Source organism: Oncorhynchus masou, chromosome 18 (assembly GCF_036934945.1).
Source record: "Oncorhynchus masou masou isolate Uvic2021 chromosome 18, UVic_Omas_1.1, whole genome shotgun sequence".
Classification (NCBI taxonomy): Eukaryota; Metazoa; Chordata; class Actinopteri; order Salmoniformes; family Salmonidae; genus Oncorhynchus; species Oncorhynchus masou.
In genome coordinates this window covers 988,599-1,014,655 of record NC_088229.1, presented here as the reverse complement: position 1 = coordinate 1,014,655, position 26,057 = coordinate 988,599, and the positions used below count along the sequence as shown (strand labels likewise).

The following is a 26,057-nucleotide window of genomic DNA, read 5'->3' as shown; positions in this document are numbered from 1 at the left end:
CACATGTAGCCTATAACCTGTTTTTGAGAAATGTCATCATCGAATATTGTAAGAGCTTTCATTGTCTGCGTATATGCCCCATTTATTTATCCTACGGTTCTGACTTGGTGTACAGGGAGAACACTGTAAGAACGGTCCATGTTCTGAATTCTTTCGCTGTACATTTCAAAAGTGTGGAACTACGTCCATCCTAACTCACTCATTAATGTCTAACCACTAGGCAGGGTAGCCTAGTGGTTAGAGCGTTGGACTAGTAACCGAAAGGTTGCAAGTTCGAATCCCCGAGCTGACAAGGTACAAATCTGTCGTTCTGCCCCTGAACAGGCAGTTAACCCACTGTTCCTAGGCCGTCATTGAAAATAAGAATTTGTTCTTAACTGACTTGCCTAGTAAAATAAAGGTAAAATAAAAAAAATTAAATTAAGGATTGCCTCTTATCCGCTTGTCGTCCCCTTATGCCAGAGTTTGCACATCTCAATTATCAGTAGAAACAACATTTTTTAAAGCAAGTCAGTCATTTTGGCTGTTTTTTTTAAAGGCAGTAAATGAGGATGAATGAAATGTTTGGCTTCCAGACAAGGCTCCGCTGATAGCCAGGTGTAGCAGTGGTAAGGTGTTGGGACTGCTGTTGGGACAGCTTTATGTGGGCCCTAACAGTTTGTGGGTACAATTTGTCACCGTCACACGGAACCCAAACCGGTTGCGCGCGTGTGCCATCGTACATAAATACATTTTGTCCCCCCACACCAAACGCGATCACAATTACACAGGTTAAAATATCAAAACAAACTTTGAACCAATTATATTCATTTGGGGACAGGTTGAAAAGCATTAAACATTTATGGCAATATAGCTAGTTAGCTTGCTGTTGCAAACTAATTTGTCCTGGGATATAAACATTGAGTTGTTATTTTACCTGAAATGCAGGTCCTCTACTCCGCCAATGAATCCACACATAAAACGGTCAACCGAATCGTTTCTCGGTCTCTCTTCCTTCCAGGCCTTTTCTTCTCTTGACTTTATATTGCGATTGGCAACTTTCATAAATTAGGTGCATTACCGCCACTGACCTCGTTCGTCTTTCTGTCACCCACATGGGTATAACCAATGAGGAGATGGCATGTGGGTACCTGCTTCTATAAACCAATGAGGTGATGGGAGAGGCAGGACTTGCAGCGTGATCTGCGTCAGAAATAGAACAGACTTTTATTTTAGCCCTTGGCAACGCAGACGCTCGTTGGCTCGCGTGAGAAGTGTGGGTGCAATAATTAAATACCATGTATGTCTACATTTATTTTGCAACGCTCGCGTATGTGACACGAGCGGTGTAGTCAGCCTGTTATAGTGCAATTCATGTTTAGTGTTGTGTTGTGGCTTTGCTGGCATGCATCACACTTATTTTTTGCCCCAACAAGATTTACATGCTAAAATCGCCACTGGCTATATCAAGGGAAATCAAGGGTCGTCTGCCTGTTTGTCTGTCTGTCTGTCTTACCCCAAATTTGTATTTATATTAAAAATTAAAATCTATCCAAATAATTTCACTGTTTTCCTCCAACACAACCGACCCTGACACACGCACAGGAAATGGTTTTACAGAGTTTTAATGCTGTATGATTCTGTTAGTGTACATCAGTAAACGAACAGCACTCAGTACATCAGGAAACAAAATATATTCTGGGTGTGAGACTCTGCTCGAGAGAAAGATGGAGAGAGAAAGAGATGGGGAGGTAGAAATGTTTACTAGTCAACCTGTGTGTGATTCTCTTGGGCAGCTGTAGAAGGTTCTCTCTCTCCCTGGCTAACTGCTCTCTCTCCAGCCGAGGTGTTCCCTCTAGTGGCTGCTCTCTCTCCAGCCGAGGTGTTCCCTCTAGTGGCTGCTCTCTCTCCAGCCGAGGTGTTCCCTCTAGTGGCTGCTCTCTCTCCAGCCGAGGTGTTCCCTCTAGTGGCTGCTCTCTCTCCAGCCGAGGTGTTCCCTCTAGTGGCTGCTCTCTCTCCAGCCGAGGTGTTCCCTCTAGTAGATGCTCTCTCCTCTTGCTGTGTGTCAGGGTGGGACACTGCTCTCTCTCTCTCTGAGGCTTGAGTCAAAGGTCTCGCCCCACGACCTGATTGCCCAGTGACTGGTCTTTCTCCTGTGACTGGTCTCTCTGAGGTTGGGGCATTGCAGGTCTGTATGTTGAACAAAGAGAATGAAAAGAGAAGAAGAGATGAGAGGAAAAAGAAGAGGAGGATAGGGGAGAGGAGGAGAGGATAGGTGAGAGGAGGAGAGGATAGGGGAGTGGAGGAGAGAGGATAGGGGAGAGGAGGAGAGGATAGGGGAGACGAGGAGAGGAGATCATTAAGGAGAAGAGGAGCATAAAAGAGAAGAGAGGAGAACATAAAGGAGAGGAGAGGATAAAGGAGAGAAGAGCATAAAGGAGGGGAGAGGATAAAGGAGAGAAGAGCATAAAGGAGGGGAGAGGAGAGGATAAAGGAGAGAAGAGCATAAAGGAGGGGAGAGGATAAAGGAGAGAAGAGCATAAAGGAGGGGAGAGGAGAGGATAAAGGAGAGAAGAGCGTAAAGGAGGGGAGTGGAGAGGATAAAGGAGGGGAGTGGAGAGGATAAAGGAGAGAAGAGCATAAAGGAGGGGAGTGGAGAGGATAAAGGAGAGAAGAGCATAAAGGAGGGGAGAGGAGAGGATAAAGGAGAGAAGAGCATAAAGGAGGGGAGTGGAGAGGATAAAGGAGAGAAGAGCATAAAGGAGGGGAGAGGATAAAGGAGAGAAGAGCATAAAGGAGGGGAGAGGAGAGGATAAAGGAGAGAAGAGCATAAAGGAGGGGAGAGAAGAGCATAAAGGAGGGGAGAGGATAAAGGAGAGAAGAGCATAAAGGAGGGGAGAGGAGAGGATAAAGGAGGGGAGTGGAGAGGATAAAGGAGAGAAGAGCATAAAGGAGGGGAGTGGAGAGGATAAAGGAGAGAAGAGCATAAAGGAGGGGAGAGGAGAGGATAAAGGAGAGAAGAGCATAAAGGAGGGGAGAGGAGAGGCTAAAGGAGGGGAGTGGAGAGGATAAAGGAGAGAAGAGCATAAAGGAGGGGAGAGGAGAGGATAAAGGAGAGAAGAGCATAAAGGAGGGGAGTGGAGAGGATAAAGGAGAGAAGAGCATAAAGGAGAGGAGTGGAGAGGATAAAGGAGAGAAGAGCATAAAGGAGGGGAGAGGAGAGGATAAAGGAGAGAAGAGCATAAAGGAGGGGAGAGGAGAGGATAAAGGAGAGAAGGGCATACAGGAGGGGAGAGGAGAGGATAAAGGAGAGAAGAGCATAAAGGAGGGGAGAGGATAAAGGAGAGAAGAGCATAAAGGAGGGGAGTGGAGAGGATAAAGGAGAGAAGAGCATAAAGGAGGGGAGTGGAGGGGATAAAGGAGAGAAGAGGATAAAGGAGGGGAGTGGAGAGGATAAAGGAGAGAAGAGCATAAAGGAGGGGAGAGGAGAGGATAAAGGAGAGAAGAGCATAAAGGAGGGGAGAGGAGAGGATAAAGAAGAGAAGAGCATAAAGGAGGGGAGAGGAGAGGATAAAGGAGAGAAGAGCATAAAGGAGGGGAGAGGAGAGGATAAAGGAGAGAAGAGCATAAAGGAGTGGAGAGGATAAAGGAGAGAAGAGCATAAAGGAGGGGAGAGGAGAGGATAAAGGAAAGGAGGTGATAAAGGAGGGGAGAGGATAAAGGAGAGGACAAAGGAAGGGAGAGGAGAGGATAAAGGAGGGGTGAAGAGAGGATAAAGGAGAGGAGAGGATAAAGGAGAGGATAAAGGAGGGGAGTGGAGAGGATAAAGGAGGGGAGAGGAGAGGATAAAGGAGGGGAGAGGAGAGGATAAAGGAGAGAAGAGCATAAAGGAGGGGAGAGGAGAGGATAAAGGAGAGAAGAGCATAAAGGAGTGGAGAGGATAAAGGAGAGAAGAGCATAAAGGAGGGGAGAGGAGAGGATAAAGGAAAGGAGGTGATAAAGGAGGGGAGAAGAGAGGATAAAGGAGGGGAGAGGATAAAGGAGAGGACAAAGGAAGGGAGAGGAGAGGATAAAGGAGGGGTGAAGAGAGGATAAAGGAGAGGAGAGGATAAAGGAGAGGATAAAGGAGGGGAGAGGAGAGGATAAAGGAGAGGATAAAGGAGGGGAGAGGAGAGGATAAAGGAGGTGAGAAGAGAGGATAAAGAAAAGGAGAGGATAAAGGAGGGAAAAGGAGGGGAGAGGAGAGGATAAAGGAGGGGAGAAGAGAGGATAAAGGAGAAGATAAAGGAGGGGACAAAGGAGGGGAGAGGAGAGGATAAAGGAGGGGAGAGGATAAAGGAGAGAAGAGCATAAAGGAGGGGAGTGGAGAGGATAAAGGAGAGAAGAGCATAAAGGAGGGGAGAGGAGAGGATAAAGGAGAGAAGAGCATAAAGGAGGGGAGAGGAGAGGCTAAAGGAGGGGAGTGGAGAGGATAAAGGAGGGGAGAGGATAAAGGAGCGGAGGGGAGAGGATAAAGGAGAGAAGAGCATAAAGGAGGGGAGTGGAGAGGATAAAGGAGAGAAGAGCATAAAGGAGGGGAGTGGAGAGGATAAAGGAGAGAAGAGCATAAAGGAGAGGAGTGGAGAGGATAAAGGAGAGAAGGGCATAAAGGAGGGGAGAGGAGAGGATAAAGGAGAGAAGAGCATAAAGGAGGGGAGAGGAGAGGATAAAGGAGAGAAGGGCATACAGGAGGGGAGAGGAGAGGATAAAGGAGAGAAGAGCATAAAGGAGGGGAGAGGATAAAGGAGAGAAGAGCATAAAGGAGGGGAGTGGAGAGGATAAAGGAGAGAAGAGCATAAAGGAGGGGAGTGGAGGGGATAAAGGAGAGAAGAGGATAAAGGAGGGGAGTGGAGAGGATAAAGGAGAGAAGAGCATAAAGGAGGGGAGAGGAGAGGATAAAGGAGAGAAGAGCATAAAGGAGGGGAGAGGAGAGGATAAAGAAGAGAAGAGCATAAAGGAGGAGAGAGGAGAGGATAAAGGAGAGAAGAGCATAAAGGAGGGGAGAGGATAAAGGAGAGAAGAGCATAAAGGAGGGGAGAGGAGAGGATAAAGGAGAGAAGAGCATAAAGGAGTGGAGAGGATAAAGGACAGAAGAGCATAAAGGAGGGGAGAGGAGAGGATAAAGGAAAGGAGGTGATAAAGGAAGGGAGAAGAGAGGATAAAGGAGGGGAGAGGATAAAGGAGAGGACAAAGGAAGGGAGAGGAGAGGATAAAGGAGGGGTGAAGAGAGGATAAAGGAGAGGAGAGGATAAAGGAGAGGAGAGGAGAGGATAAAGGAGGGGAGAGGAGAGGATAAAGGAGAGGATAAAGGAGGGGAGAGGAGAGGATAAAGGAGGTGAGAAGAGAGGATAAAGAAAAGGAGAGGATAAAGGAGGGAAAAGGAGGGGAGAGGAGAGGATAAAGGAGGGGATAAAGGAGGGGAGAGGAGAGGATAAAGGAGGGGAGAGGAGAGGATAAAGGAGGGGAGAGGAGAGGATAAAGGAGGTGAGAAGAGAGGATAAAGAAGAGGAGAGGATAAAGGAGGGAAAAGGAGGGGAGAGGAGAGGATAAAGGAGGGGAGAAGAGAGGATAAAGGAGAAGATAAAGGAGGGGAGAGGATAAAGGAGGGGACAAAGGAGGGGACAAAGGAGGGGAGAGGAGAGGATAAAGGAGGGGAGAGGATAAAGGAGAGGAGAGGATAAAGGAGAGGAGAGGATAAAGGAGGGGAGAAGAGAGGATAAAGGAGGGGAGAGGATAAAGAAGAGGATAAAGGAGAGGACAAAGGAGGGGAGAGGATAAAGGAGGGGAGAAGAGAGGATGAAGGAGGGGAGAGGAGGGGTGAAGAGAGGATAAAGGAGAGGAGAGGATAAAGGAGGGGAGAGGATAAAGGAGCGGAGGGGAGAGGATAAAGGAGAGAAGAGCATAAAGGAGGGGAGTGGAGAGGATAAAGGAGAGAAGAGCATAAAGGAGGGGAGAGGAGAGGATAAAGGAGGGGAGTGGAGAGGATAAAGGAGAGAAGAGCATAAAGGAGGGGAGAGGAGAGGATAAAGGAGGGGAGTGGAGAGGATAAAGGAGAGAAGAGCATAAAGGAGGGGAGTGGAGAGGATAAAGGAGAGAAGAGCATAAAGGAGGGGAGTGGAGAGGATAAAGGAGAGGATAAAGGAGAGGATAAAGGAGAGGAGAGGATAAAGGAGAGGAGAAGATAAAGGAGGGGAGAGGATAAAGGAGAGAAGAGCATAAAGGAGGGGAGAAAATAAAGGAGGGGAGAGGATAACGAAGAGGAAAAAGTAGAGGATAGGATACAGGAGAGGAGAGAGGAGAGGAGAGGAGGAGAGCATGAAGAGAGGAGAGGATAAATGAGGGGGGAGGAGAGAGCAGAGGAGAGCATAAAATAGAAGAGAGGATAGGAGATGAGGGGAGAGAAGAGCATAAAGGAGGAGAGGATAAAGGAGAGCATGAAGAAAGGAGAGGAGTGAAGGGCATAAAGGACAGGAGAGGAGTGAGGAGAGGACAGCATAAAGGAGAAGAGAGGAGTGAGGAGAGGACAGCATAAAGGAGAAGAGAGGAGTGAGGAGAGGACAGCATAAAGGAGAAGAGAGGAGTGAGGAGAGAACAGCAGAAAGGAGAAGAGAGGAGTGAGGAGAGGACAGCATAAAGGAGAAGAGAGGAGTGAGGAGAGGACAGCATAAAGGAGAAGAGAGGAGTGAGGAGAGAACAGCAGAAAGGAGAAGAGAGGAGTGAGGAGAGGACAGCATAAAGGAGAAGAGAGGAGTGAGGAGAGGACAGCATAAAGGAGAAGAGAGGAGTGAGGAGAGGACAGCATAAAGGAGAAGAGAGGAGTGAGGAGAGAACAGCAGAAAGGAGAAGAGAGGAGTGAGGAGAGGACAGCATAAAGGAGAAGAGAGGAGTGAGGAGAGGACAGCATAAAGGAGAAGAGAGGAGTGAGGAGAGGACAGCATAAAGGAGAAGAGAGGAGTGAGGAGAGGACAGCATAAAGGAGAAGAGAGGAGTGAGGAGAGGACAGGATAAAGGAGAAGAGAGGAGTGAGGAGAGGACAGCATAAAGGAGAAGAGAGGAGTGAGGAGAGGACAGCATAAAGGAGAAGAGAGGAGTGAGGAGAGGGGAGGACAGCATAAAGGAGAAGAGAGGAGTGAGGAGAGGACAGCATAAAGGAGAAGAGAGGAGTGAGGAGAGGACAGCATAAAGGAGAAGAGAGGGGTGAGGAGAGGACAGCATAAAGGAGAAGAGAGGAGTGAGGAGAGGACAGCATAAAGGAGAAGAGAGGAGTGAGGAGAGGACAGCATAAAGGAGAAGAGAGGAGTGAGGAGAGGACAGCATAAAGGAGAAGAGAGAAGTGAGGAGAGGACAGCATAAAGGAGAAGAGAGGAGTGAGGAGAGGACAGCATAAAGGAGAAGAGAGGAGTGAGGAGAGGACAGCATAAAGGAGAAGAGAGGAGTGAGGAGAGGACAGCATAAAGGAGAAGAGAGGGGTGAGGAGAGGACAGCATAAAGGAGAAGAGAGGAGTGAGGAGAGGACAGCATAAAGGAGAAGAGAGGGGTGAGGAGAGGACAGCATAAAGGAGAAGAGAGGAGTGAGGAGAGGACAGCATAAAGGAGAAGAGAGGAGTGAGGAGAGGACAGCATAAAGGAGAAGAGAGGAGTGAGGAGAGGACAGCATAAAGGAGAAGAGAGGGGTGAGGAGAGAGAATGTGTCTAACCTGAACCTCTTCTGTCTGCCCGTCTGCGGCTGGTGTGGTGGTGGTTTTGGCAGCCCTGTGTGTGTGGATGTCAAGTCCGGAGTGTGTGTGTGACTGTGTGTATGTGTGTGTGAGACGCTGTCTGCCCTCCTCAGAGCGAGCCATGGGGTTGATGGAGGCAGGAGGGAGACGAGCAGGCAGCTCCCATGTCCCCTTAAAATCAGGCCACGCACTGCCACGCTACACACACATAATTAAGCACAGACAGACATCCATAAGCACATAAATATACATGCATGTTCAGGTCTCAATGTGTGTATGTGTGTGTATGTGTGTGTGTTGTTCACTAACCTTAGCCTTCACTCCCGGTAGGAGATGTCCTCGGTCACTGGCGATGAAGATGGTGTGACCCTCTGCTGCTGAGGGCCTCTACACACACACACACACACACACACACACACACACACACACACACACAGTTGATTTCAACTAAGTTCAACTCATGGAGAGAAAGTAACACTATTTGCGTATTTGTCTTGCACAATTCACAAACAACACTTAACTTTAGCTAGGTACTGTAAATTAGTTACCTCCTTGAAATGCTTCGGTACGGTCCAATTCTGCAGTTTCTGCGAGTTGAAAGCATTTTCATACTAAAACACAAAACAGCACATGTTTACTGCTCTACACAATAACAAAAAATGTGTTTTTTATCGAATGAATGTTGTCATTTTTTACCTGATTAGCCGAGTAACCCGACGACATGCCTGGCGGCTAGCGACTCTGTTTGTTGTTGACAGGTTGCATAGCAACAGCGGAGCATTGCAGGAAGTTGTCGACACGGTCTGTGTCAGTTGTCAGCTCGCAGCTTCACTCTTCTTCTACTGACTACTTGCTCCCGATAGTTTGAAAGAAAACTGCTGTGGAAAACTCGGCCGGAAGCAAGTATCAAGTGAATCCACTACATCACCACAAACGTCTTTTCAAGCCAGGTAAGTTACACTCGTTTGAGATACTAGCTAGTGATGTTATAATGTCACAATGTATTATATAGATAGACGCTCTGCGTTATAAGGTTTTAAATAGGTTATGTTAGCTAACAGTCGCTATGTCGACTAAGTTAGACTACGACTGTCATGGTAACGAGGTTAAAAAACATTCACATGTAAACATGCAGTGGACGGGCTATTTTGAAAATGATTATATTAAATTCATGCACAATTAATTATGAGAATATTTATTTGTAAATTACAATTTTAATGGTTTGGCATTTTAAGTAGTGTGAAAATATATTTAGACATTTTCATGGATAACATTAGCATAATGTTTTCTGTTAGAGAGTGGATGGGGAGGAAGACTGGATAGGAAGAAGAGTGATGGAGACAGAGGAGGAAAGGTAAAGATATGATTACAGAGCCTGCCAATTTATTATTCCAAACAATGTTTGAGATAAAATACAAAAATGAGGCAAGCAATGGGAGTCTGTTAACCAAAGTATGAAAAGGTATGTGCCCTTAATCCTTTTCTTCTCCCTGCTGTCCTGCGAACAATGTTCGAAGATCCACTGACTGAACTTTGTCTGGACTTTGTCCATGGAAACTTGACCGTATTCAGTGACACGATCAAGATGCTTGAAGGCCAGGACCACTGCGCTGTGGAGTCAGCTGCAATTCTGAGAAACGTTGAGGCAAAATTGACTGCAAGACGTGATGACAACTTCATTCCAGTTTTGGTCAGAGGACTTCTGAGAGAGCTGGAGGACAATGGAGACATGTCTAAAGAGAGCTTTCTCAAAACATCCCAATCATTCTTCACTATGGCTGTGAACTACTTGCAAGCATGGGGAAAGCACACAGATAATCTAAAATATTTACATTGTCTCCTTTTAAAAAGGCAACCTCAGCATGAAGAGATCCAGAAGGCAGCAGGCACACTGCAGGGAAAATGCCCCAATGTGACCATCAATGAGGATGCATTGTTTGACGAGGTTACTGGCCTGCAAGAGTTCCTAAAGGGGAGATCGCTTGAAGAATGGAAAACATCTGAGACACTGCTTAGTCAGAGATGCAGCACGGTGGTTACCCACTTCAAAGAGAATGACATCCCTAACCTGGCTAGATTAGCATCTGTTGTCATGTGCTTACCTGGAAGTAATGCACCAGTCGAGAGAGTGTTCTCCCAAATGAATGAAATATGGACAGCAGCAAGAAATAGGTTCACCGTTCCTACCATCAAGGCCATGCTTATTGTGAAGACAAACTTCAACCTCCCCTGCCAGGATTTCATGGAGAAGCTGGCCAAAGACACATTCTTCTGAGAAATATACAGTTTAGGATGGTATAAGTGGTAACTACATAATATAATCTCATCATCGTCTTATTTCTTTATGGTGTTAAGTATTTCACATAGACTATTGTCTGTTTTTTCAATTTTGCTCATGTTCTCTTCTGCTCCTTATTGTACCCAGACTAGCAGGACCACTGATTGGCTGTTCAGATCAGTTCTACCCAGACTAGCAGGACCACTGAATGGCTGTTCAGATCTGTTCTACCCAGACTAGCAGGACCACTGATTGGCTATTCAGATCAGTTCTACCCAGACTAGCAGGACCACTGAATGGCTGTTCAGATCAGTTCTACCCAGACTAGCAGGACCACTGATTGGCTGTTCAGATCAGTTCTACCCAGACTAGCAGGACCACTGATTGGCTGTTCAGATCAGTTCTACCCAGACTAGCAGGACCACTGAATGGCTGTTCAGATCAGTTCTACCCAGACTAGCAGGACCACTGATTGGCTGTTCAGATCAGTTCTACCCAGACTAGCAGGACCACTGATTGGCTGTTCAGATCAGTTCTACCCAGACTAGCAGAACCACTGAATGGCTGTTCAGATTAGTTCTACCCAGACTAGCAGGACCACTGATTGGCTGTTCAGATCAGTTCTACCCAGACTAGCAGGACCACTGATTGGCTGTTCAGATCAGTTCTACCCAGACTAGCAGGACCACTGAATGGCTGTTCAGATCAGTTCTGTCTTGTCTAGTGTTTCTGTAATGTCGTTGTTTTCTCTGTCTATCACTGCGTGCCTGTTAGAATAAATACATGAAACCGGAATTGTCCCCCCTGCTGTCAGGATCGCAGATTTTATTCCCTTCACAATAAGAGTCCCCCCCCCCCCTGTACAACTGTTTTTCACAGCATTGCAATCCTCTTTGAAAAAATAAATGGTAAGTTGTTGTAGGGTCTCTACTAACCAATGATGGTTGTTTTGGAGGGGGACTATGTCTCATGGCCTGCTGCTGGCTTTTCACTCCACTGCCTCTACAACCTCCAATACAATACACTAATAGACTGTACATGGAATAAACATTGGGTTGTAGACAGAAAACTGCTGGGTGTGTACGACACAATCCCCCTCCAAAACTACACATATTTGCTTAGTAGAGACCCTTCTGAGTATTTCCCACCCACTTTAGCTGAGGCCAGTATAATTTTTTTTCTCTCTACAAGCCAATATGTTTTCATGTACAGTCTATTACAGTGTATTGCATTGGGGACTATGGGAGCTGGAGAAGGAAATTCTGCTGGGTATGTATGTCTAATAGGGCGGCGCACAATGGGCCCCTCGTCATCCGGGTTAGGGGAGGGTTTGGCCGGGGTAGACAGTCATTGTAAATTAAGAATTTGTTCTTAACTGACTTGCATCGTTAAATAAATGTTTAAAAAAGAAAGTATGACACAGTCCCCCTTCAAAACTAACCGTATTTGGTTAGTAAAGACCCTATTGAATATTCTACACCACATCGGTAGAAAAATCTCTACAGCCCAATATTCTCAACATACCAGTGTTATTCTTTCATTATTGGTAAAAAAATTAATTCTCAACCATATTTTGATTTTTTTCCTTAAATGACTCACCTTTCCTTTTCTTGTTGGCACAATAAAAGTAGAAGTGGCCACTGATGTAAAATTCATTATCTTTTGAATGAATTATCCACATTGCAATATTTAGAAATTTGGGCTTTTAGTTTGAAGGTTTCTCATTAACATACACACGTGACGTCATCGTTTTTGCTGCTTGCAGAATTGTAGCGCGTTTCAGTTCGGTCTTTGATATTATTGTGTGCGGAAGTGAGAGACGAGCCAGCGTGTTGGTAGCCCAGATAATAATTCCAATTGACTATGATTTGCCCCAATTAGTAGCAGACAAGCTGGAAATAAACAAGATCAACTAGTTAATGGCTATTGTTAACTACTATAGTTAATGTTAGTGAACATTCCATTCTGTACAGGGAAAAGTAGTGTTTAGCTAATAGCTAACGTTAGCTAGCTATTCTAGAGATGGCCAGGTTCATTACACCCGGTTCTATGGAGGCCGCCTCGCGGCTGGACGGTGCACCGGGGGGGAAGAGGGGTGCTCCGGCCTTGGACACTGATACGGACTCCACACGGGAGATTAAAACCCACTTCCGTGTGTGTCGGTTCATCATGGAGACGGGTACAGTACCGAAACAGAACCCCCCCCCCCCAGCCCATATTCACTATGTGTGATCAGTCTCACCCAGCCTGGGCCGGTGTGGTGTGGGTGCAGAATTTTGCTCCAGACAAGTGCTAACACATCTGAGTATATCATCATTTTAAATACGGCCTTTATTAGTAGAATAAGGTGTCGAGTCTTGGCTGGCGCAGAAGCTTATACCACCCTAACCCTTAACACTCCCCACCTCGCTCTCTCCCTAGGTGTGAAGCTGGGCATGCGTTCGGTGCCCGTGGCGACAGCGTGTGTGTTGTACCACCGGTTCTTCCAGTGTGTGAGTGTGACGGTGTATGAGCCCTACCTGGTGGCTATGAGCTGCATCTACCTAGCAGGCAAGGTGGAGGAGCAGCACCTTCGCACCCGTGACATCATCAACGTGTGTCACAGGTAGGTATTGCTGTTTTTATATATATATACATACATACACTAGAGGTCTACCGATTATGATTTTTCAACGCCAATACCGATTATTGGAGGACCAAATCTTTATTTATTTTATTTTTTTGTAATAATGACAATTACAACAATACTGAATGAGCACTTATTTTAACTTAATATAATACATCAATTAAAATCAATTTAGCCTCAAATAAATAATGAAACATGTTCAATTTGGTTTAAATAATGCAAAAACAAAGTGTTGGAGAAGAAAGTAAAAGTGCAATATGTGCCATGTAAGAAAGCTAACGTTTCAGTTCCTTGCTCAGAACATGAGAACATATGAAAGCTGGTGGTTCCTTTTAGTCTTCAATATTCCAAGGTAAGAAGTTTTAGGTTGTAGTTATTATAGGAATTATAGGACTATTTCTCTCTATACCATTTGTATTTCATATACCTTTGACTATTGGATGTTCTTATAGGCACTTTAGTATTGCCAGTGTAACAGTATAGCTTCCATCCCTCTCCTCGCTCGAACCAGCAACACAACGACAACAGCTACCCTCGAAGCAGCGTTACCCATGCAGAGCAAGTGGAACAACTACTCCGAGTCTCAGAGCGAGTGACGTTTGAAACGCTATTATTGCGCACCCCGCTAACTAGCTAGCCATTTCACATTGGTTACACCAGCCTAAACGCGGGAGTTGATAGGCTTGAAGTTGTAAGCTGCTCTAACAAATCCTAGACTTAATTATAACATAATAACACACAGAAATAGGTCATTAATATGGTCGAATCCGGAAACTATCATTTCGAAAACAAAACGTTTATTCTTTCAGTGAAATACGGAACCGTTCTGTGGCATCCATCAGTCTAAATATTCCTGTTACATTGCACAACCTTCAATGTTATGTCATAATTATGTACAATTCTGGCAAATTAGTTCGCAATGAGCCAGGCGGCCCAAACTGTTGCAATGAACGCAAGAGAAATGACACAATTTCACCTGGTTAATATTGAAATTTCTTTTAGCTAAATATGCAGGTTTAAAAATATATACTTCTGTATATTGATTTTAAGAAAGGCATTGATGTTTATGGTTAGGTACACGTTGGCGCAACGACAGTCCTTTTTCACGAATGCGCACAGCATCGATTATATGCAATGCAGGACACGCTAGATAAACTAGTAATATCATCAACCATGTGTAGTTATAACTAGTGATTATGATTTTTTGATTGATTGATTGTTTTTTATAAGATAAGTTTAATGCTAGCTAGCAACTTACCTTGGCTTCTTACTGCATTTGCGTAACAGGCAGACTCCTTGTGAGGCAGGTGGTTAGAGCGTTGGACTAGTTGTAAGGCAGAACACAGGATCCGCGTCGCGAAAAACATATTCTTGGTCGTACTGATGGTGAGTTGACGCTGATCTTATATTCAGTAGTTCTTCTCGACTGTATGTAATGAAACCTAAGATGACCTGAGGTACTAATGTAAGAAATAACGCATAAAAAAACAAAAAACTGCATAGTTTCCTAGGAACGCGAAGCGAGGCGGCCATCTCTGTCGGCGCCGGAAGTACAATAATTAGTTAACCGTAAGGTTGCAAGATTGAATCCCTGAGCTGACAAGGTAAAGATTTGTTGGCAAATTCCGATTAAATTCCGATTAATCGGTCGACCTCTAATATATACTACCTTTCAAGCGTTTGGGGTTACTGAGAAATGTCCTTGTTTTGAAAGATAAGCAAACAAATGTATCCATTAAAATATCAAATTGATCAGCAATACAGTGTAGACATTGTTAATGTCGTAAATGACTATTGTAGCTGGAAACGGCAAATTATTACATTTTTATTTAACCTTTATTTAACTAGGCAAGTCAGTGTAAATAAGAATGTGTTTTTAACTGACTGCCTAGGAACGGTGGGTTAACTTCAATCCTTTCGGTTACTGGCCCAACTCGAACCACGAGGCTACATGCCACCCCAAGATGCATATGCCGATGAACTTTAAGTTTTTTCCTCTTACTCTACATAACCCTGATTTATAATCTCCCTCTCTCCCTCCATCTCTGTCCTCTCTCCTTATCCATCCTCTCCCCACCCCTCTCTCTCTCCCTCCAGGTATTTCCACAGTAGTAGTGAACCTCTGAACTGTGACGGTGAGTTCTGGGACCTCAGGGACAGTGTGGTGCAGTGTGAACTCCTGGTCCTCAGACAACTCAACTTCCACGTCTCCTTCCAGCACCCACACAAGGTCTGTTCTAACCCCTGACTCCTAACCTCTAATCCAGGGATAGGCAACTGGTGGCCCATCTTTTTGTAGGCCAACAAATCAATTCCTCACTTCCCCAAAAATAATACATAAATAGTAATACTTTTTTAGGAACTCAGTCTCAACTTCCTGTTGATGGTTAGAATAGTAGAATACACAAGGAACTCAGTCTCAACTTCCTGTTGATGGTTAGAATAGTAGAATACACAAGGAACTCAGCCTCAACTTCCTGTTGATGGTTAGAATAGTAGAATACACAAGGAACTCAGCCTCAACTTCCTGTTGATGGTTAGAATAGTAGAATACACAAGGAACTCAGCCTCAACTTCCTGTTGATGGTTAGAATAGTAGAATACACAAGGAACTCAGCCTCAACTTCCTGTTGGTAGTTAGAATAGTAGAATACACAAGGAACTCAGCCTCAACTTCCTGTTGATGGTTAGAATAGTAGAATACACAAGGAACTCAGCCTCAACTTCCTGTTGATGGTTAGAATAGTAGAATAAACAAAGGAACTCAGCCTCAACTTCCTGTTGATGGTTAGAATAGTAGAATACACAAGGAACTCAGTCTCAACTTCCTGTTGGTGGTTAGAATAGTAGAATACACAAGGAACTCAGTCTCAACTTCCTGTTGGTGGTTAGAATAGTAGAATAAACAAGGAACTCAGTCTCAACTTCCTGTTGATGGTTAGAATAGTAGAATACACAAGGAACTCAGTCTCAACTTCCTGTTGGTGGTTAGAATAGTAGAATACACAAGGAACTCAGTCTCAACTTCCTGTTGGTGGTTAGAATAGTAGAATAAACAAGGAACTCAGTCTCAACTTCCTGTTGATGGTTAGAATAGTAGAATACACAAGGAACTCAGTCTCAACTTCCTGTTTGTGGTTAGAATAGTAGAATACACAAGGAACTCAGCCTCAACTTCCTGTTGATGGTTAGAATAGTAGAATACACAAGGAACTCAGCCTCAACTTCCTGTTGATGGTTAGAATAGTAGAATACACAAGGAACTCAGCCTCAACTTCCTGTTGGTGGTTAGAATAGTAGAATACACAAGGAACTCAGCCTCAACTTCCTGTTGATGGTTAGAATAGTAGAATACACAAGGAACTCAGTCTCAACTTCCTGTTGATGGTTAGAATAGTAGAATAAACCAAGGAACTCAGCCTCAACTTCCTGTTGATGGTTAGAATAGTAGAATACACAAGGAACTCAGTCTCAACTTCCTGTTGATGGTTAGAATAGTAGAATACACAAGGAACTCAGCCTCAACTTCCTGTTGATGGTTTGAATAGTAGAATACACAAGGAACTCAGCCTCAACTTCCTGTTGATGGTTAGAATAGTAGAATAAACAAGGAACTCAGCCTCAACTTCCTGTTGATGGTTAGAATAGTAGAATACACAAGGAACTCAGTCTCAACTTCCTGTTGATGGTTAGAATAGTAGAATGCACAAAGTGCAATTTCGAAATTTGGTTGTGCATCAACATTTCCTCGTTATTAAGTGCTGAAAACTTAACCGAAATGCCTGTTATTTTTAAACAACTAATTGACCGATTTCGGTTCAATTATTTGAATTATATTTTGTTAATTTCTTTCTGTGAGCTCGATATGTAGTTTCTGTAGAGATAAATCAGATCAGATGTAGTATGGAGTTGTAGTTTTCAACAGGCCAGTATTCTACATAGATTAGTGCAGAAAACACGGAACTTAACTACAATGACCATATTCCATTGCACGCCTGCTTACAGTGCATTCAGACCCTTTAACCTTTTCCACATTTTGTTTTGTTACAGCCTTATTCTAAAGTTGATTAGATTAATGAGGGGGAAAAACAATCTACACACAATACCCCATAATGACATCACAATACCCCATAATGACATCACAATACCCCATAATGACATCACAATACCTCATAATGACAAAAGCAAAAACAGATTTTTAGACCCTTTAACGCAGTATTTTGTTGAAGCACATTTGACAGCGATTACAGCCTCAAGTCTTCTTGGGTATGACGCTACAAACATGGCACACCTGTATTTGGGGAGTTTCTACGATTCTTCTCTGCAGATCCTCTCAAGCTCTGTCAGGTTGGATGGGGAGCGTCACTGCACAGCTATTTTCAGGTCTCTCCAGAGATGTTAGATCGGGTTCAGGGGACATTCATTTTAGATCGGGGACATTCAGAGACTTGTCCCAAAGCTACTCATGCATTGTCCTGTTGGAAGGTGAACCTTGCCCCAGTCTGAGGGCCCTGGAGCAGGCTTTCATCAAGGATCTCTCTGTACTTTGCTTCGTTCATCTCTCCCTCTATCCTGACTAGTTTCCCAGTCCCTGCCGCTGAAAAACATCCCCACAGCATGATGCTGCCACCACCATGTAACACCTTAGGGATGGTGCCAGGTTTCCTCCAGACGTGACGCTTGGCATTCAGGCCAAAGAGTTCAATCTTGGTTTCATCTGAACAGAGAATCTTGTTTCTCATGGTCTGAGTCTTTCGGTGCCTCTTGGCGTACTCCAAGCGGGCTGTCAACTGCCTTTTGGAACCCTTCCCCAGATCTGTGCCTCGACACAATCCGGTCACTGAGCTCTACAGACAATTCCTTCAACCTCGTGGCTTGGTTTTTGCGCTGACATGCACTGTCAACTGTGGCACCTTATATGGACAGGTGTGTGCCTTTCAAATCATGTCCAATCAATTGAATTTACCACAGGTGGACCCCAATCAACTTGTAGAAACATCTCATGGATGATCAATGGAGACCGGATGCACCTGAGATCAATGAGTCTCAAGGTAAAGGGTCTGAATACGTAGGTAAATAAGGTATCTGTTTTTTATTTTTAATACATTTACAAACATTTCTAAAAACCTGTTGTCACTTTGTAATTATGGGGTATTGTGTGTAGATAAGGCTGTAATGTAACAGTGTGGAAGAAGAGAAGACGCGTGATGGAGAGGGATAGAAAGGATACTCTGAGAGAAGGACGTGATGGAGAGGGATAGAAAGGATACTCTGAGAGAAGGGCGTGATGGAGAGGGATAGAAAGGATACTCTGAGAGAAGGGCGTGATGGAGAGGGATAGAAAGGATACTCTGAGAGAAGGGCGTGTGATGGAGAGGGATAGAAAGGATACTCAGAGAAGTGGCGTGTGATGGAGAGGGATAGAAAGGATACTCTGAGAGAAGGGCATGTGATGGAGAGGGATAGAAAGGATACTCTGAGAGAAGGGCGTGATGGAGAGGGATAGAAAGGTCCTAAAGTCCTCAAATAAAACTAATGTAATATATTATATATATATATACATATAATCTATATAACTAATGTAATATATTATATATATATATACATATAATCTATATAACTAATGTAATATATTATATATATATAAATATATATAACTAATGTAATATACACAACAACTGAAATATTTAGTAAAGTACTGTGAATAAATGATAGTTAAGTGATCAGCAGTAATGGCCAGTCTCTACCATCATGGGACTTTTAATTGTTTTGTTCTGTGTTGTAACAACATTCAACCCACATATTGCATAGTGCATTTGTTTAAAAAAACTCTAATCGTAATGTAAAACTGTGATTATTGTTTCATAATGGAACCGACCTCCAAAGCACTATGCGCTCAGCACTATTTGTGTCAGTCACTGAAAGCAAAACATTTTTAGATTTGGTAAATTAGTCTAGAGGTCAGCTGTCTTTTGTGATCTTGGTTGAATTACCGTCTGAGTAGAATTCATGAAATTTGTTATAAAATTGCAAAATCCTGGCTCCACCCTACAGCAAAATGTGTAGAATTGCACAACACAATTTAACTTAGGGCCCCAAAAGGCTAGGGCTGGCTCTGACTGTATGACTTAGGGCCCCAAAAGGCTAGGGCTGGCTCTGACTGCATGACTTAGGGCCCCAAAAGGCTAGGCCTGGCTCTGACTGCATGACTTAGGGCCCCAAAAGGCTAGGGCTGGCTCTGACTGTATGACTTAGGGCCCCAAAAGGCTAGGGCTGGCTCTGACTGTATGACTTAGGGCCCCAAAAGGCTAGGGCTGGCTCTGACTGCATGTGTGGGTATGGATGTGGGTATGCAGTCCCACCTGACCCCTCTAACCCCTGACCCCTCTAACCCCGTGGACAGTCCAGTCATACCTGGTCTGTGTTTCTAACGTGTGTTTTGGTTGTGTGTGTGTTTTGGTTGTGTGTGTGTTTTGGTTGTGTGTGTGTTTTGGTTGTGTGTGTGTTTTGGTTGTGTGTGTGTTTTGGGTGTGTGTGTGTGGTTGTGTGTGGTGTGTGTGTGGTTGTGTGTGGTGTGTGTGTGGGTGTGTGTGTGTGGTTGTGTGTGTGTGTGTGGTTTGTGTGTGTGTGTGTGGTTGTGTGTGTGTTGTGGTTGTGTGTGTGTTGTGGTTGTGTGTGTGTTGTGGTTGTGTGTGTGTGTGGTTGTGTGTGTGTGTGTGTGGTTGTGTGTGTGTGTGTGTGGTTGTGTGTGTGTGGTTGTTTGTGTGTGTGTGGTTGTTTGTGTGTGTGTGTGTGTGTGTGTGTGTGTGTGTGTGTGTGTGTGTGTGTGTGGTTTGTGTGTGTGTGTGGTTGTTTGTGTGTGGGTGTGTGTGGTTGTGTGTGTGGTTGTGTGTGTGTGTGGTTGTGTGTGTGTGTGTGTGTGTGTGTGGTTTGTGTGTGTGTGTGTGTGGTTGTGTGTGGTTGTGTGTTGTGTGTGTGGTTGTGTGTGTGTAGTATCTCCTCCACTACCTCCTGTCGGTGAAGTCATTAGTGAATCGTCACGCCTGGTCCAGAACTCCCGTCGCCGAGACCACCTGGGCGTTGCTTAGAGACTGTTACCATGGCACCATGTGTGTGCGCCACGCCCCCCAACACATCGCCATAGCAACGCTGTACCTGGCACTACTCAGCTACGGGGTGGAGGTTCCTGTCGGAGAGAGAGAGTGGTGGCAGGTAGGGGGGATGTGTTGTAAGGAGAGAGAGAGGTGGGGGGGTGATAGAGTTGTGGAGTGTGTGCATAGGGCTGTTACTGTTACCGTATTACTGCCACAACGCCGGTCACGAGTCCTGTTCAGACAGGTGCATGATAATGGCCCATTCTAAATAGACTGGTGCATGATAATGGCCCATTCTAAACCAGACAGGTGCATGATAATGGCCCATTCTAAACCAGACAGGTGCATGATAATGGCTCATTCTAAACCAGACAGGTGCATGATAATGGCCCATTCTAAACCAGACAGGTGCATGATAATGGCCCATTCTAAACCAGACAGGTGCATGATAATGGCCCATTCTAAACCAGACAGGTGCATGATAATGGCCCATTCTAAACCAGACAGGTGCATGATAATGGCCCATTCTAAACCAGACAGGTGCATGATAATGGCCCATTCTAAACCAGACAGGTGCATGATAATGGCCCATTCTAAACCAGACAGGTGCATGATAATGGCCCATTCTAAACCAGACAGGTGCATGATAATGGCCCATTCTAAACCAGACAGGTGCATGATAATGGCCCATTCTAAACCAGACAGGTGCATGATAATGGCCCATTCTAAACCAGACAGGTGCATGATAATGGCTCATTCTAAACCAGACAGGTGCATGATAATGGCCCATTCTAAACCAGACAGGTGCATGATAATGGCCCATTCTAAACCAGACAGGTGCATGATAATGGCCCATTCTAAACCAGACAGGTGCATGATAATGGCCCATTCTAAACCAGACAGGTGCATGATAATGGCTCATTCTAAACCAGACAGGTGCATGATAATGGCCCATTCTAAACCAGACAGGTGCATGATAATGGCCCATTCTAAACCAGACAGGTGCATGATAATGGCCCATTCTAAACCAGACAGCTGCTATAACAGCCTCAACTCTTCTGTGAAGGTTTTCTACTAGATGTTGGAACATTGCTGCGGGGACTTGCTTCCATTCAGCCAAGAGCATTAGTGAGGTCAGGCGATTAGGCCTGGCTCGAGTTGGCTTTTCAATTCATACCAAAGGTGTTCGATGGGGTAGAGGTTAGGGCTCTGTGCAGGCCAGTCAATTTCTTCCACACCGATCTCAACAAACCATTTCTGTATGGACTTCGCGTTATGCTAAAACACGGAAGTACCTTCCCCAAACTGTTGCGACAAAGTTGGAAGCATTGAATCATCTAGGATGTCATTGTATGCTCCTTTCACTAGAACTAAGGGGCCTATCCCGAATCATGCAAAACAGCCCCAGTCCGTTATTCCTCCTCCGCCAAACAGTTTGCTCTATGCGTTGGGACAAACCCACATTTGTCCGTCGGACTGCCAGATGGTGAAGCGCGATTCATCAATCCAGAAAACGCGTTTTCTCTATTCCAGACTCCAATCGCGTCGAGCTTTACATCAGTCCAGCCGACGCTTGACATTTGGCCAGGGGGCTTTACTTGGCTCATCGTGCTCTAGCGACTCCTTGTGGCGGGCCGGGCCCCTGCAGGCTGACTTCAGTCAGTTCAACGGTGTTTCCTCTGATACATTGGTGCATCTGGCTTCCGGGTTAAGAGGGCGGGTGTTAAGGAGCGCGGTTTGGCGGCTCATGTTTTGGAGGACGCATGACTTGACCTTCGCCTCTCTCGAGCCCGTTGAGGAGTTTGCAGCGATGAGACAAGATCGTAATTGGATATCATGAAAAAGGGGGTCAAATGCAGAATAAAAAATTTGTACTGATTGTTTTTTTGCAGGCCATTCTAAGTAAAAAATATTCCATATTAGTAAACTACAGTGCACTCAAAGTATTCAGACCCCTTCACTATTTACACATTTTGTTACGTTACAGCCTTATTCTAAAATGGATTCAATTAAACATTTTCCTCAATCTAAAAAATAATGACAAAGTGAATTTATTTTTTAGAAATGTTTGCAAATATATAAAAAAAGTAAAAACGGATACCTTCAGGCCCTTTGCTACAAGACTCGATATTGAGCTCAGGTGCATCCTGTTTCCATTGATCATCCTTGAGATGTTTCTACAACTTGATTGGGGTCCACATGTGGTAAATTCAACTGATTGGACATGATTTGGAAAGGCACACTCCTCTCACTATGAGGTCCCACAGTTGACAGTGCATGTCAGAGCAAAAAACTAAAGCCTTGAGGTCGAAGGAATTGTCCGTAGAGCTCCAAGTCAGGATTGTGTCAAGGCACAGATCTGGGGAAGGGTACCAAAACATTTCTGCAGCATTGAAGATCCCCAAGATCACAGTGACCTCCATCATTCTTAAATGGAAGATGTTTGGAACCACCAAGACTCTTCCTAGAGCTGGCCGCTCTTATACAGCCTAATGGCTGTAGGAATAACAGTTCCCACATCTCTCTGGTTTCATTTTCTTATGAAGATGTCTCTTTCCCCTTGTCTGGCTGCTGCTGCGACTCAGTTTTGAATGAAGGGGATGAGTGCTGTCCTGTGAAATGCTTTCAAGTTTTAGGAGGATGAGTTTTGAATGAAGGGGATGAGTGCTGTCCTGTGAAATGCTTTCAAGTTTTAGGAGGATGAGTTTTGAGTGAAGGGGATGAGTGCTGTCCTGTAAAATGCTTTCAAGTTTTAGGAGGATGAGTTTTGAGTGAAGGGGATGAGTGCTGTCCTGTAAAATACTTTCAAGTTTTAGGAGGATGAGTTTTGAGTGAAGGGGATGAGTGCTGTCCTGTGAAATGCTTTCAAGTTTTAGGAGGATGAGTTTTGAGTGAAGGGGATGAGTGCTGTCCTGTGAAATGCTTTCAAGTTTTAGGAGGATGAGTTTTGAGTGAAGGGGATGAGTGCTGTCCTGTAAAATGCTTTCAAGTTTTAGGAGGATGAGTTTTGAGTGAAGGGGATGAGTGCTGTCCTGTGAAATGCTTTCAAGTTTTAGGAGGATGAGTTTTGAGTGAATGGGATGAGTGCTGTCCTGTGAAATGCTTTTAAGTTTTAGGAGGATGAGTTTAGTGTACAGGTTGGTGGCAGATTCTTGATCTATAATAATGATCCTTCCTGCCGTCTTAATCTGCTCTGGATCTTGACTTGGTCATGTTTCTGAACACGCATGTCAGACCAAAGGACAACACACTCTGCCGGACAAATTTACAGGACCTTAACAACACTCTGCAGGACAGATATACAGGACCTTAACAACACTCTGCAGGACAGATATACAGGACCTTAACAACACTCTGCAGGACAGATATACAGGACCTTAACAACACTCTGCAGGACAGATATACAGGACCTTAACAACACTCTGCAGGACAGATATACAGGACCTTAACAACACTCTGCAGGACAGATATACAGGACCTTAACAACACTCTGCAGGACAGATATACAGGACCTTAACAACACACTCTGCCGGACAGATATACAGGACCTTAACAACACTCTGCAGGACAGATATACAGGACCTTAACAACACTCTGCCGGACAGATATACAGGACCTTAACAACACTCTGCCGGACAGATATACAGGACCTTAACAACACACTCTGCCGGACAGATATACTGGACCTTAACAACACTCTGCAGGACAGATATACAGGACCTTAACAACACTCTGCAGGACAGATATACAGGACCTTAACAACACTCTGCAGGACAGATATACAGGACCTTAACAACACTCTGCCGGACAGATATACAGGACCTTAACAACACTCTGCCGGACAGATATACAGGACCTTAACAACACTCTGCAGGACAGATATACAGGACCTTAACAACACTCTGCAGGACAGATATACAGGACCTTAACAACACTCTGCAGGACAGATATACAGGACCTTAACAACACTCTGCAGGACAGATATACAGGACCTTAACAACACACTGCCGGACAGATCTACAGGACCTTAACAACACACTCTGCAGGACAGATATACAGGACCTTAACAACACTCTGCAGGACAGATATACAGGACCTTAACAACACTCTGCAGGACAGATATACAGGACCTTAACAACACTCTGCAGGACAGATATACAGGACCTTAACAACACTCTGCCGGACAGATATACAGGACCTTAAGCACACAGCCAAGACAACGTAGGACTGGCTTTGGGACAAGTCTCAGTGTCCTTGCATGGCCCAACCAGAGCCTGGACTATAACTTGATCGAACATCTCTGGAGAGACCTGAAAATAGCTGTGCAGCAACGCTCCCCATACAACCTGACAGAGCTTGAGAGGATCTGCAGCCCCAAGAAGACTTGAGGCTGTAATCACTGCCAAAGGTGCTTCAACAAAGTACTGAGTTAAAGGGTCTGAATACTTATCTAAATGTGATATTGAAGGTTTTTATTTTATTTATACATTTGCAAAAATTAAAAACATATGTGTGTGTAGATTGATGAAGAAAAAAAACGATTTAATCAATTTAGAACAAGGCTGTAACGTAACAAAATGTGGAAAAAGGAAAGGGGTCTGAATGCTTTCCAAATTCACTGTATATGTAACAGTAAAACTTTAGTCCGTCCCCTCGCCCCGACCTGGGCGCGTACCAGGGACCCTCTGCACAAAGACAAGTCACCCTCGCATCGTTACCCATCGCTCCACAAAAGCTGCGGCCCTTGCAAAGCGAGGGGAACCACTACCTCAAGGTCTGAGCGAGTGACGTCGTCGATTGAAACTCTACCAGCGCGCACCACCGCTAACTAGCTAGCCATTTTGCATCGGCTACAGAAAGACCATATTAAATTAAGAATGAGAGACTGATGAAGTGTGTACAGCCTGCACAAGAAACAGCAGAGCTCATGCCTTTCATGTAACTTTTTCAAATCATCATTAGTTGCATGATGCAGCCGTAGAATATATTAAACATCTAAACATATAGCCCAACGTTTATCACAACTAAAAGTTGCATTAGGAACTCTAAATTAATCATATAGGAGGACCAGTTTCAATATCATATATGTAACTGCTCAACTGCATGTGCCCACTCCCTCTGAAATCGTTTGGAGAAAATATCCTTAATTTTATTTCTTTGTTCAATTGTATTCTTCATACTATAAAATAATGCTACGGAATCATAAGCAAATCTTGCCTTCTAAATGACCTGGTGTAGCCCACAGCCATATGGCACAGCCAGGTCAGGACCTAACATAAGGACAACTCAGAGTATGCTATTCTGAAATAGACTACATTTTCTTCATATCATGTTTCTCTAGAGCTGACATAAATAAACTAATGGTGTAGGCTATATTACGTGGATTTATTAGGCCCTTTAAAATGTTCCAAAGGAAAACATCAGCAGCTTGTGGAGGCCTGGAGATGCTAAACATGTTTATGTTAATTAACGGTCAATTACCGCAAGACGGGCAGTTATTTTCATGACAATCACCGGCTGACAACATGTAATGACCGCCACAGCCCTTATGTGTAACCGTGTGTGTGTGTAAGCATGTGTGTGATAGTATTTGTGGGTGTGTGTGTGTGTATTGAGCCCTTCTCTCTGTGTCTCTAGGTGCTGTGTGACGACATCACTAAGGAACACATTGATGCCATCATCTCTGACCTGCTACACCTCTACGACATGGAGTCCAAATGTACCTGAGGGAGGCGTGTGTGTGTGTGTGTGTGTGTGTGTGTGTGTGTGTGTGTGTGTGTGTGTGTGTGTGTACTATCTGTACTCTGAAGAACTGAACTGTTTTTCAACTGTTCATCTTTTTGATAATAAATGTCAAAACATAACTGGTTTAGTGAGGAACTCACCAGATTGTCGAGGACCAGGTTTTAGTTGGACACTGATTAAAGGGAATTAACCAGCAGACACACAGCCCTCCAAATATTGAGTTTGACACCCATGGTCTATGATGTTGCATCGAAATAAAACAGAAACAATAAGAAGCTCTCTCCTGTCCTCTCTTTCTCTCCCCGTCTATCTCTTTTTATTATGATTAACGAGAAGTTTAACGATTCTCACCATTGATAAACTATAAGGTTTGAAGAGTGGTACTGGGAAGAGTGGTACTGGGAAGAGAGAGGGTCTGCATGCTTCCCGGCCAGAACAGTTGAGGACATGTTCGCCACACTCAAATTTTTCTTGAGGCAAGCTGAAGTCTGGAGCCTGAATCTATGCTCCCTTGTCTGTGATTGGTCAACAGTAGGGGGGTATTTATTGATGATCACTTGGACAACCATTACCTTACT

The 26,057-nt window shown here is 44.4% G+C and overlaps 2 protein-coding genes and 1 long non-coding RNA gene across 3 annotated transcripts; 2 read left to right on the top strand and 1 right to left on the bottom strand.

Moving 5' to 3' along the window:
• Nucleotides 1-1,588: 1,588 nt before the first annotated feature.
• Nucleotides 1,589-8,587, bottom strand: cfap126 (cilia and flagella associated protein 126). Its single transcript, XM_064921969.1, is given in 6 exon segments — nt 1,589-2,054; nt 2,056-2,169; nt 7,716-7,934; nt 8,046-8,123; nt 8,285-8,347; nt 8,433-8,587. Coding segments are annotated over 6 exon segments (897 nt in total). The 5' UTR covers nt 8,460-8,587; the 3' UTR covers nt 1,589-1,658.
• An 11-nt stretch (nt 8,588-8,598) lies between these two features.
• On the top strand, nt 8,599-10,427 carry LOC135503826 (uncharacterized). The gene is made up of 3 exons (XR_010450008.1): nt 8,599-8,686; nt 9,032-9,090; nt 9,254-10,427. It is a non-coding gene; the product is annotated as an uncharacterized LOC135503826 (long non-coding RNA).
• Nucleotides 10,428-11,793: 1,366 nt separating this feature from the next.
• Nucleotides 11,794-25,754, top strand: ccnq (cyclin Q). Its single transcript, XM_064921970.1, has 5 exons — nt 11,794-12,193; nt 12,436-12,619; nt 14,738-14,870; nt 19,634-19,852; nt 25,372-25,754. The coding sequence occupies exons 1-5, from the start codon at nt 12,037-12,039 to the stop codon at nt 25,459-25,461; spliced, it is 783 nt and encodes a 260-aa protein (XP_064778042.1). The 5' UTR covers nt 11,794-12,036; the 3' UTR covers nt 25,462-25,754.
• The last annotated feature ends 303 nt before the right edge of the window (nt 25,755-26,057 follow it).

What these genes read in the sequence shown, in the direction of transcription:
- ccnq (XM_064921970.1), top strand. Translation starts at nt 12,037, where the DNA reads ATGGCCAGGTTCATTACACCCGGTTCTATGGAGGCCGCCTCGCGGCTG. An exon ending in TCGGTTCATCATGGAGACGG is followed by an intron (nt 12,194 to 12,435) that starts GTACAGTACCGA and finishes CTCTCTCCCTAG; the next exon opens with GTGTGAAGCTGGGCATGCGT. An exon ending in GAGAGAGAGAGTGGTGGCAG is followed by an intron (nt 19,853 to 25,371) that starts GTAGGGGGGATG and finishes CTGTGTCTCTAG; the next exon opens with GTGCTGTGTGACGACATCAC.